Source organism: Rhinolophus sinicus, linkage group LG15 (genome assembly GCF_036562045.2).
Source record: "Rhinolophus sinicus isolate RSC01 linkage group LG15, ASM3656204v1, whole genome shotgun sequence".
Lineage (NCBI taxonomy): Eukaryota > Metazoa > Chordata > Mammalia > Chiroptera > Rhinolophidae > Rhinolophus > Rhinolophus sinicus.
In genome coordinates this window covers 1,632,848-1,644,922 of record NC_133764.1, presented here as the reverse complement: position 1 = coordinate 1,644,922, position 12,075 = coordinate 1,632,848, and the positions used below count along the sequence as shown (strand labels likewise).

Here is a 12,075-nt window from a genome sequence, read left to right as displayed (position 1 = left end):
AATTTGTTTTAAAAAGCAAAACTGTCTGTAGTTCACCACACTGCTAAAAGGTAAAAGGAAGATTTCCATTCCGTACTCTGCTTCCTAGTACGAAGTGTAGGCTGAGTGGCCATGACGCAGAGCCCACCGGCAGCAGCAGTTTGAGCCTGAGAACTTGAGAGTTTCGTTGGGGAGTCAAAGCCAGCCTCTGCCGACACTCGCTGACTTACATACAGATGGTCTGTGGCTGCTTTTCTGCAGCAAAGTGGAATAGTTATCACAACAGACCACATGACCTTTTTACATGACTCATCACGTTTCAGAATTTCTTTTTGTAAATAATGAAAATGTGACTGCACAAGTTGACACATTTAAAAAAGTGAAGGGTGCTAGGGAGACAGAAACATTTTTTAAGGACCAAATTCTAGTTTAATCTGACCACACGTTACAAAGGCTGCACCTCACTCCAGGGCTAATTCAGGAAACCCTAGTCAGACACATCCGAGTTCTGTAGAGGAGGGACCCTGAACGTAATGAAAATGCATCTGCACAGCTCAACTTGTAGAAGAAAAAGAATCTGGCCTCTGTCTCATAAGAAAAAAAAGCCATTCGCAAGACTTTAAGTGTGTAGCACACAGCAAAGGTTAGAAAGAGTACAATACTATCTCTTTAATTCATAATTCATACTGCCACTAAAATGCATGTTAATTCTAATTATTAAAAAATTAGCTTTTGCCTTAGACTTTCCCAGCTTTTTTTAAAGGCAATTGATAACTTTAAATCCAAATCTTCCAAAAATGTCTAAAATCTACCTATTTCTGTTCAAAATAAATGTTTTTTAAAAATGTTTCAGAAGAAAAAGAGTGATACAGAAGACACATCAATGTTCAAATAATTTAAAACAAAAAGGCAGATTTAATGCAATAACAACATTAATCCAAGGATAAATAAATCCACAACAGATTTTAGATTTTTTTCTCCTTTGCAAAGAATGGTTTTCTGAAAGCACAAAGGACTGAAGAAGTCAAAACAAAATGTAATTTCTTAACGTCCAGGTGAAACAGGCTTGGTCCTCCCTGCTGCCCTCCTAACACTTGCTACTGGCCAAGGTGATAGCTTCTCATTTCACTCAGGATGGCCATTTGTTTCAAGAGTAACTGGATGGTTTGTTCCCGGAATCATCTTCTTGTGATCCCATGCTCTGTAAGAGAGTGAGGCGGTGTATGCAGTTACATTTGCCCTTGTCACGCGTTTCCACCAGCCCCACGCGCACGCAGGCCTCCGAGAGGACGGCCCCCCTACAGCTTTGTGTACAATAATCTCTGTGTACAATGAAGAGCAGGCAATTCCCGTCCGCCCTCCGCATCCCCCTCCGCACACTTCCAGGCCATAGGTTGAAAATGCTCTCAACAGTCTCTCTGTGAACTTAGTGATAAAGATTTTCAAGAACGTCTGGCAGTTAAACATTTCACCTGAAACCAAGTCCCCGTTCCTCATGCGGACGCCCTTTCATCTCCATCCTGCCCTGTTCTAGTTAATGAGGGAACCCAATCACCTTTTGCACGAACTGGGGGTTCACCGTGATCTCCTGGTCCATGGCCTTCAGCCGCTCATCCAGCTCTATGCACTTCAGCATCTGCGAGGGCCAAGTGCAAGGTGGTCAGTAAGCAGGTGTGGCTCAAGGCCATCATTTCGCACCCGGACAATTACTGTGGGTGCTGCAGGGTCACAAGCCCCTGACCTGAACCCCCTGGGGGCTGGACAGGTGTTGGAGTCAGACTTTTTTGAATTCAGAAAGTTAACACAGTGCAAGTATTGTATATTAACTAACATCCCAGTGGGATCCAGGGCAGAAACCCATTATCAAACACATTAATGTCTTTTGCAGTAAAACCTAAAAATAGCCACACTAAGTGGGATAAATAAAGACTATAAATCATTCAGGTGACATCTGTCATCAAATGAGTTACCAAAACACTTCTAGATTTCAGGGTTTTACTATGCTGAAGTAGCTACTATGCACTGCTGTTAGGTTTTTGAGATTTAACGTTCGGGTCAACCCATTTCCCTAACCAGAGGTGAGAAACACAGACCGCCCACAGTCCCGGCTCATGTCCGAGCGACATGACATTAGAAGACGCAGCGATGACTGCTCCACGGCCCATGGCTGCAGGCGACAGGGAACTGCGGGCGGCTTTCCTCGCCCAGCTACCCCATTCACCCCACTCCTCACACACAGATGTCTTCTGAACTCCCGACCTGGATCTCTAAATACATTTACCACAGAAACCAGGCTCTACATGATAGGTGGCAGGTGGGTGTGGGTAAAATTATACTCATTGTAAGACCTTCCAGGTGTCTTAGGAGGTAAAGTACGCTTTGGTGAGCTCGATGGGAATGCTAACCCACCAGTTACTTATAACCAATAATCTGGAAGGGTTTTAAGCAGCCCATTTTAAAATTAACTTTCTAGGAACCAAGATATTCCTAGAAACTAGTTCAGAACTACCTGTATTTAAAACTAAAATAATCCTGTAGCACAAAGGCAGTATTTCAAATGCAACATCTTAAAACATCAATCAAAAAATCAAAACCTGGCATCCACATTTACCTCCTGATCGATGTTATGAAGCATGGCTGGGTTATTATATTTTTCAGGGTTATCATGGAAACTGACCATACCATCCTTCTGATTAATACTTGCAAAAATTTCACCATCTTCTATCTATAAAAAAAGAAATCAGTAAACACTATGTGAACATACAGTGATTCAATATAATCAGGGGAAAGCACAGAAAACAATGAATAAATTTGTATGTGCATTTTTAGCACCAGCTGTTTATTCAACAAGTATTTATTGAACACCTACTATGTGCTAGAAACCATTATAGATACTACAGGGTGCAAAACTGACACATACACACACTCACAAAAAATCCCTGCCCTTGCATTTTTTATTTGGATTTTATTTTATATGTGAGGCAAAATTCACATAATGTAAATTAACCATTTTAAAGTGAACAATTCAGTGGCATTTAATTTGCAATGTGTAGTTACTACCACTTCTATCTAGTTCCAAAGGGGATGATCCTGTCCTCTGTTATGCAGTGACTCTCTATTCGCCTATCCTCTCAGCCTCTGGCAATCACCAATCTACTCTTTGCTCTACGGATTTGCCTGTTCTGGACATTTCTATAAATGAAATCATACAGTATGTGTCTTGCTCCCCTTAGCATAATGCTTTCAAACTGTCCTTGCATCTTTACATTCATTTCAGCATATATAATATACATTGCCCTTGCATTTTAAAAACTGAAATGCTAACGCATTTTTATTTCACCCCACTAGAAATTATCTTCTTGTCCTTGAAGAAAACTTTCCTGCCCGTGCTGAGTCCAAAGTAGTCTCAAGGTCAGGTCCATGCTCTTTATTTTCATCAGTGATGGGGGATTTATTTGACTGATGCTCACAGCCCCGTCCTGTCCATGCAGTTAAAACGTGAGAAGCCAATAAAAGTTCCAAACAGGTATCATGATTCCTAACAAATTGCTCCACACGGTGACAACAATGAGTCCATCTGTCACAGAGGCACTGGCCACTCCTTCCTGGCCCTGATGGGACAGATGCTGTTTAATGATACAGCAAGCAGCCCAACATGTATTCAATAAATGCATAGCTCTCTGACCATGTGATCACAGGCAGCTTCCTCTTTAAACAGTGGGTGGAATATATCCAAATGAAATGCACACTTAGGTTCACCACAGCAGCACTTTGGGTAACAACTAGAACTGGAAACAACCCAATGTCCATCTAATTAGAACGGAAAGGTATACTCAGACAGCGAAACACTGCAGCCCTGAAAATGAATGAACTAAAACTACACACAACAAACACTGTGAATGAATCCCTTAATGTTGAGCAAAAAAGCCAGAACCCAAAATGTATATACCTATGTTTCCTTTTATATTTTATATAAAACTCAAAGACAAACACAACTAAAATAGGATATGAGAAGTCAGGACAGTGACCTTTCTAGCCAGGCGTAGAGCTGGAAGCAGGCAGGACAGATGTTTCTGGGGTGCTGGTAATATCCTGATTCATGATACGGTGTCAGTTGCATAGGTGTCTTCGCTTTGTGAAAAGGTATTTAGCTATGAACTTAAGTGTAGTTTTCTGTACATAGGTTATACTTCAATGAAATGTTTACTTTAAAAAATACCTAACATACAATCTGAATAGGCCTATAACTATTAAAGAAATTGAATCAATAGTTAATAACCTGCCAAACAAAGAGCACCAGAACCAGGAAGGTTCACTGGTGAATTCTACCAAACAAGTAAGGAAGAATTATGCCAATCTCTACACTCACTTTCAGAGGATAGCAGCAGAGGGAACACTTCCCAACTCATTCTAGGAAGCCAGCATTAACCTAATACCAAAGCCCGACAAAAATATTATAGGAAAACTATACCAATATCTCTCACTAACATACATGCAAAAAGTCCTGAACAAAATATAAACAAATTCAACTATATATAAAAAGAATTATACACCAAAACCTAGTGGGATTTATCCCAGGTGTGCAAGGCTGATAGGACATTCAAGCATCAATTAACGTAACTCAGCATATCAGCAGGCTGAAAAAGACCATGATCATATCAACAGATGCAGAAAAAGCACTTCGTAAAATCCACTATCCATTCACGATAAAAAGAACATCAACAAAAAACCTACAGCTAACGTCATGCTTAATGGAGAGAAACTCAAAGCTTCCCCACAAAGATCAGGAACTAGGCAAGGACGTCCCATCAGACCCCTCCTTTTCAGCTTCGTACTGGAAGTTCTAGCTGATACAACAAGATAAGGAAATCAAATGTATATAGATTGTGAAAGAAGACATAAAACTGTCTTTGTTCACAGATGACATGATCATCTATGAAGAATATATGAAAGTATCAACAACAACAAAATCCTAGAACTAGGAAGCAATCAATTCAAGCGAGGGGTGCAGGATACAAGGTTAAAATATAAAAGTCAATTGTGTTCCTATATACCAGCAATGAACAAGTAGAATATGAAATTAAGAACAATACCATTTACATTAGCATTCTCCCAATGAAATACTTAGGAATAAATCCAACAAAATATGTACAAGATCCAGCTGAGAAAACGACAAAAGTCTGGTGAAGAAAATCAAAACAGAACTAAATAAATTGAGAGAATTTCATGTTCATGGATAGGAAGATGTCAATTCCTCCCAACTTGATCTATAGTTTCAACACAATCTCAGTCAAAATCCCAGCAAGTTATTTCATGGATATTGACAAACTAATTCTAAAGTTTATGTGGCGAGACAAAAGACACAGAAAAGCCAACATGATATTAAAGGAGAAGAATAAAGGTGGAAGACTGGCACTACCTGACTTGAGGACTTATTATAAAGCTACAGTAATCAAGACTGTGTGGTATTGGCCTAAAGAATAGAAAAACAACAAACAAACAAAAAATAGACAAACAGATGAATGGAATACAATTGGAAGCCTAGAAATAGACCCACATAAATATAGCCAATGGATCTTTGACAGAGGAACAAGGCAATACAATGAAGCAAAGATAGTTTCTTCAACAAATAGTCCAGGAACAACTGTACATCCACATGCAAAAAATGAATCTAGACACAGACCTTACACCCTTCACAAAAATTCCCTCAGATGGAGCACAGACCTAAATATAAAATGCAAAACTATAAAACTCCTGAAAGATAACACAGGAGAAAACCTACATGACCTTGAGTATGGCAATGACTTTGTAGATACATCATGAAAGTCATGATCCATGAGAAAAATAAGCGAGACTTCATTAAAATTAACAACTTCTGTTCTGCAAAAAACAATGTCAAGAGAATGAGAAGCCACAGACTGAGAGAAAATATTTGCAAGACACATCTGATAAAGGGCTCGTATTCAAAATGTACAAAGAACTGTTAAAACTCAACAAGAAGACAAACATTAAAAAATGGGCCAAAGACCTGAACAGACATCTCGCCAAAGACACACAGATGGCAAATAGGCACATGAAAAGATGCTCGACGCCGTATGTCATCAAGGAAATGTAAATTAAAACGAGAAACACTACACACCTATTCGAACGGCCACATTCCGGAGCACTGACATCATCAAACGCTGGTGAGGACGTGGAGCAACAGGAATTCTCATTCACTGCTGGTGGGGATGCAGACTGGTGCAGCGACTTGGAAGGGCAGTTTGGCGGTTTCTTACAAAACTAAACATACTCTGACCATATGATCCCTGGTATTTGTCCAAGGGAGCTGGAAACTTATGTTTACACAAAAACCCACACAAGGATGGGTACAGCAGCTTTATTCATAAAGGCCAAAGTTTGGAAGCAACCAGAATGTCCTTCCGCAGGTGAATGGATAAACTGTGCTAGTATATCCCAAGGCAATGGAATATTAGTCAGTGCTAAAAAGAAATGAGCTGTGAAGCCATGAAAAGACACTAAGGAACCTTAAATGCATATTATAAGTAAAATAAGCCAATGTGAAAAGGCTGTATACTGTATGATTCCAATTATATGACATTCGGGAAAAGGCAAAACTATGGAGACAGTAAAAAGATCAGTGGTTGCTGGGGAGGGATGAACAGGCAGAGCACAGAGGATTTTTAGGGCAGTGAAAATACTCTGTATGAGACCATAATGATGGATACGTGTCATTATACATTGTCCAACCCCACAGAATTCACAACCCCGAGAGTGAACTCCCCTAAACTATGGATTCTGGGTGATGAATGTGTCAAGGTAGGTTCATCAACTGTAACAAATGCCCCTCTGCTGGGGGATGCTGATAATGGGGGAGTCTATGCCTGTGAGGGGGCAGGGAGTGCCCAGGAAATCTCAGTACCTTCCCTTCAATGTTACTATGAACCTCAAACTGCTCTAAAAAGTCTTTTAAAAAAAGATCAGGCCCTCATGGCAATTACTGTAGGGCAGGATTTTTCAAGCTTGGCAGTACTGACGTTTTGGGCCAGATAACTGTTGTGTGGGCTCTCCTCTGCGTTGTAAGATATTTGAAAGCATCCCTGGCCTCTACCCCTAGCTGCAAGCAGCACCCCTAGCTGTGACAACCAAAAATGTCTTCAGACATTGCCAAATGTCCCTTGGCAGACAAAACACCCCCAGTTGATCCAGGGCCTGTCAGGGTTTGTCTAGGTCGGTCACACAGTGCTGTCTCCTTTGATCCCTCAAAGCATTTTGCCAGCTCGTGTGTCTTGGCTGGTATCATAACCTTCCATGTATTTCTTCTCACCCACCACTTACAGTGAGTCCCAGGGAGATTCTGTAGCTTGTTCACTCCCTGTAACCCGTCGACTCAACCAGGTAGTCTTCGTAGCAGGTTAAATCGACACAGATTTTGTTTGGGATCTGTGTGTGTGTTTTGAGGGTTAGGGTGAAGGGAAAAAACCTCAAAACATGTGTAAATTGAACTACGGAAATAAAATACTCCATTATCACAATGGAAAATAGTTCTACTACGCCTAGTCCTAACATGGCAGCGCTTCTGAAATCACAGTGGAGATCACCAGCAGAAAAACGTAGAATGCTTACTTTCTACATGTAAGATTTGCCTGACCTGAGCTGAGCACACAGGTTTGTTCTGGTGGGTCAGACCAGAGCCATGGATCCAGGTATATCATAGCAGGCAGGCAGATGGCGATGTATCAGCTTGGCGGGTTACCATGTAGCCAACTAAACAATGCTTATCCATGTAGGGGAGCAGCAAGTGCTACCTGGGGGTGTCAGGTACACTGGCAACACTGATTTCTGCAGCTGAGTGCTGAGCACATGGGTGCCTGCTCAGCACCCTTTACGTCCACCCTGGCTGCGATCAATGACGTCACTAAGCACACTGCCGAGCTGAACAGGACTCTGTTGGTGACGGCAGCAGTGCCCCGAGCTACTTACGGGTACAAGTTCATGACCTTACCACTGACCAGCACGTCAGCAGCTGCTTTATGCCTCTTTATATATCCGAAATATTTCACAAGTGTTTTAAATGATGTTTATAAAGACTCTGACCATGGAAATGTAAATAAGGAGCACAAACAGGACACATCATGTAAATCATGAGTATACATGACCTGAAAACCCTATAGATCGTAATAACTAAAATGTCCACAGGGGGTGACTTTGAATGTCCCCCCCTTCCTCCTTTTTCATATTTTCCATAATGAACACCTATTACTTTTACAAGGACAAAAACTCACTAATAAAGTTTTTAAAAATGAAGACACACTTACCATGTGTAAGACATACTTTTCTGCCTCCTGAGGTCCAGACAACTGCACACGACTCGCCATATCTTGTAACGATAGTGTTAAAAAGGTCTGAAATTCAAAAGTAGAGTTAATCACAGGTAGAAACAACTGAGAAATTTTATTAAATGTGTGCAGAATTCTACTAAATCATTGAAAATGTGTTTTCCATTACTGTACACAACTGTTTTTTGTTGTGAAGATGATTCAAAATTGATGAGCCCAGTAGTTTTAGTCATCAATGGGTACATACGCAGGATACATTTCTAGACGTCATCTAGGAGTAATGACTTCTAGAAATATATCCTACACATACGTTCCTGTATGTCTGAAATGACATATGTGCAAGGTTATTAACAGTAGCACTATTTACGATAGCAAAAGATTGGAACCACCTAAATGCCCATCAATAGAGGACAATTAATATAAACGGACTACTTTGCAGTTGTAAAAAATTTTTTAAATGAGGACCTTTTATGAACAGAAAAAGAACCCAAAATATGTACATCATTAAATATAAAAAAGGAGGCTGCAGACAGTGTATATGGCACACTAATACGTGTGTAAAAGGGAAGAGTGTATATGTATGTGTGAGTGTGAGAGCACATGCACGTGTGTGTGCATGCTTATACGTGCATAGACAATTTCTAGAGGATATCCAAGAAACTAGTAACACTGGTTTGCCTCTGGGTGAAGAAAAAGGGTGGCTGGGGTATATGAAATGGAAGGAAATTTTTGTATCCTTTGAATTTTGTATTGTAAACGTATTACCGGTTAAATACAAGAAAAAATGAAAATATCACATTCACCTTCAAAATTCAAAGCAAATGTATAAACAAATGGACACTTAGAAGGAAATCAGTGTTTACCACTGCTCTGCCTGGGACCTGGTCAACATGCATCTTCCAGGAACAAATGAAAAGAGCTTTTTCTTTTTCTGAGGAAAGCTGGCAATATTTCTAACAATGGCATTTTCAGAGCAGAGCACATTAAAACTCTGATTTTGAAAATTCTTGATAAACCAATGACCAAAAAATGCTGCATATACTTTAGTTCAGAGAGTAGCACCCATGAAAATGAAATGACTGTTAATTTTAAGTACATAAGTAGTTTAACAAAACAGGAGAACCCAAAAGTGAACATTTCTAAGTACACAGAACTATCCTTTTGTTTCTGTTTCAAAATAAACAGAAACTTCGACCTGAATGTCCGTGAGTAAAGGACTGGTTGGATAAATTATGAACCATCTGTACAGGACTTCTATGACGGGGAACGGACACAGGCTTACGTTGCCGGGCAAGAAGGGTGGCATATTGAACAGAACAACAGAGCACAGAGTAGCACGCGGTGTGTGACCCCAGCCACAACCACCTGCGAGTGTCCGCATATACATAGAATTCTGAAAAACGTGCACCAAAGTGTTACCAAGGAGTAGATGTGACCTCCCTGTGACAGATAACCCGTTCCTACTTGCCTTCCAGCAATATTACGGGACACAGTTCCTGTCACCAACAATGACACACAGTCTCCCTGTTGAGACTTCTTGAAAAGCTTTTGATTTTCTGACTTTTGAATAAGAAAGAGACTATTGTAGCTGGGAAATCCTTAGACTTTTTTCCCCTTTCTATTATTCTGGCAATAGAACATGATGGCAAAAAGTGTAACAGTCACCATCAAAGATGTAACCTTCTGACTAGACACGCCCTTTAGTGATTTAATGACACTTTCCCTGCCCACCAGCACTTCCCCTATTCCCCTGGGAAGTGCTTAGTGGTCCTGTGGCTCCCAATCAACCACAAGGGAGCACATGCAAGACCCAGCCACTGCCCCAACCCTGACTAACCAACTGGATGTCTTTCCTGTTCGTTTGGTCAAACTCATGTTCTGGATTTAACTGATCCAAACCAGAAAACTGTACTTTCCTCTTCAGCCTTCCAAAGTATAAACTGTCGGCTTATTCCTAAGTGACGGAGTGTGGTTGGCTACCTGACAAGATAGTTAGTTACCTGAGGATTTTCGCAGTGACGCCTACTTAGTAGATTAAGTTCTAATTCTTCATTTAACTTTTACTTGCCATTTTATGACCTAACATTTTTCTGAAACACATCATATTTTAACCCTGGTAATACTTTGGCTCTTATATCTAAACCTCAAGTACAAGTCACAAATGTGGTCCTTTTTCAAAGGCTACTTCTTCATGGTGGGACAGGAATTTACTTAGAGTGGTTCTGGTGGCACCTGGACCAAATAAACACTTTGTGGGGACAATTAGGCTGTGTGTTACCTTGAGTCCCTTACAGCCTTGTGTTTTTGGCCCCTGGGTCAAGGTGGTTTTTCTCTGGCTGACAGGTTACATTTATTTTTCACCTTTCTTGAGTTGCTTTCTCTTTCACGTTCATTTTTCTCTTACAAATTAACTTTTTACAAATTCCTGGCCGCTTTCCTTAGGTTAGCCGGGGAGCTAAAGTTACTCTCTGTGGGGTGTTCAGGCGCTTCCTTTTCTGGTTCAATGCCCGCCTCCTCGCCGTCCTCCCCTTCTCCCTGCATGTTCTCCGGCCTCCACAGCTGGCCCCTACTCACCTCTTCTCTCCTCTAGAGAAGCTCCAGGCCCCCAGACCATCAGATCCATCATCCTTTCCCACCCTCCATGCAGAGCCCACCGGCCCTCCCCTTGCTAGGTCACTTAGCAACAGACACACCCTATTCTTGCTCCTCTGCTTCTTTCCCCATCGTCCCATTGCTGACGTAGGGCAGAGGGTACACACAGGGGCAAGCCTCACCATCTTGTCACCAGCTGTGAACTGCTGCCTGTAACCATGCTACCTCTCACGAGAAAAAAGCAATCCTCGATTTGTTTAAGCTGCTCTTAGTTTCCTGTTCCTGGCAGCCTATGCCTCCCCAGCTGACAGGGGATTTCATTTTTCTTTTATACATAAATTTTCTATAATCAAAAAACATCAGGTTATTTGCACTTTGAAAATATAAGGTATGTAACTGGCTTACTTTCTACAGTTCGAATGCACATAGCTTATGCAGCTCTGGCCTAAGCGGTAATTAATGTCAGAGTAATACTATGTTCCAACAGAGGTCCCGAGGCTGGCACAAGGGAGTGACATCTGCACTGTCAGCGTCACCTCATCCGCTCAGGGAACTGTTTACTCTCTCAGGCCACTTTCCTCTGCCTCCCAAAGTAGCTGTATCTCCTACCTGCCTTCCTCTTCACCTGTCCCTCTTCTCGAATACCCTGCTCTAGCCCTGAAAAGACCAAAGGAGTATAAATTAAACTCTTTCTAAGAAATTGGTTGCGACAGTTCTCTTATTATAAAAATCCTACCAGACTTAACCCCCATCCCTGCTTCCTCAACACTGACAAGGAAAGGAGAGGGGAGGCCCCGGGGAGCCCGGCGATGCATCGGGGCAGCACTTGCCTCACCTTGGTCAGCCGCTGGATATTCTTCTTATAGAGAGATGACAAGCACTGTTTCACCAGCCCCATGTTGTTGTCACGAGTGAAAGTTTCGCTGTGCTTATTCACCAGGTTGCGGAGTTCTGAGGGATTGTTGGTTGAATAAACTTGTGCTAACTCGTGGTATGCATTGCTAAGAGGCTAAAGGTTTGAAGGTGGGGGAAAAATAAGATTCAAACATTAGAGGACTAAATCTGTATAGGAAGCGAAAGAAAATATGACACTGTATTTTGAGCAAATACACTCAACATCCTTTATTGTTACCTAACAAATTCTAACTTACCCATCAAATGCCTA

At 41.3% G+C, this 12,075-nt stretch overlaps 1 protein-coding gene across 3 annotated transcripts in view; it reads right to left on the bottom strand.

The window, feature by feature from the left end:
• Positions 1–871: 871 nt before the first annotated feature.
• Positions 872–12,075, bottom strand: part of COPS3 (COP9 signalosome subunit 3) — a 34,410-nt gene continuing 23,206 nt past the window's right edge. For all 3 annotated transcript variants that reach the window (XM_019715981.2, XM_074319464.1, XM_074319465.1), the window contains exons 8-12: positions 11,746–11,919; positions 8,298–8,384; positions 2,591–2,704; positions 1,535–1,615; positions 872–1,180 (exon numbers count right to left, since the gene is read on the bottom strand). In XM_019715981.2, coding sequence (XP_019571540.1) covers positions 1,127–1,180; positions 1,535–1,615; positions 2,591–2,704; positions 8,298–8,384; positions 11,746–11,919 — 510 coding nt within the window. In that variant the 3' untranslated portion in view covers positions 872–1,126. The remainder of the gene's footprint in view (positions 1,181–1,534; positions 1,616–2,590; positions 2,705–8,297; positions 8,385–11,745; positions 11,920–12,075) is intronic.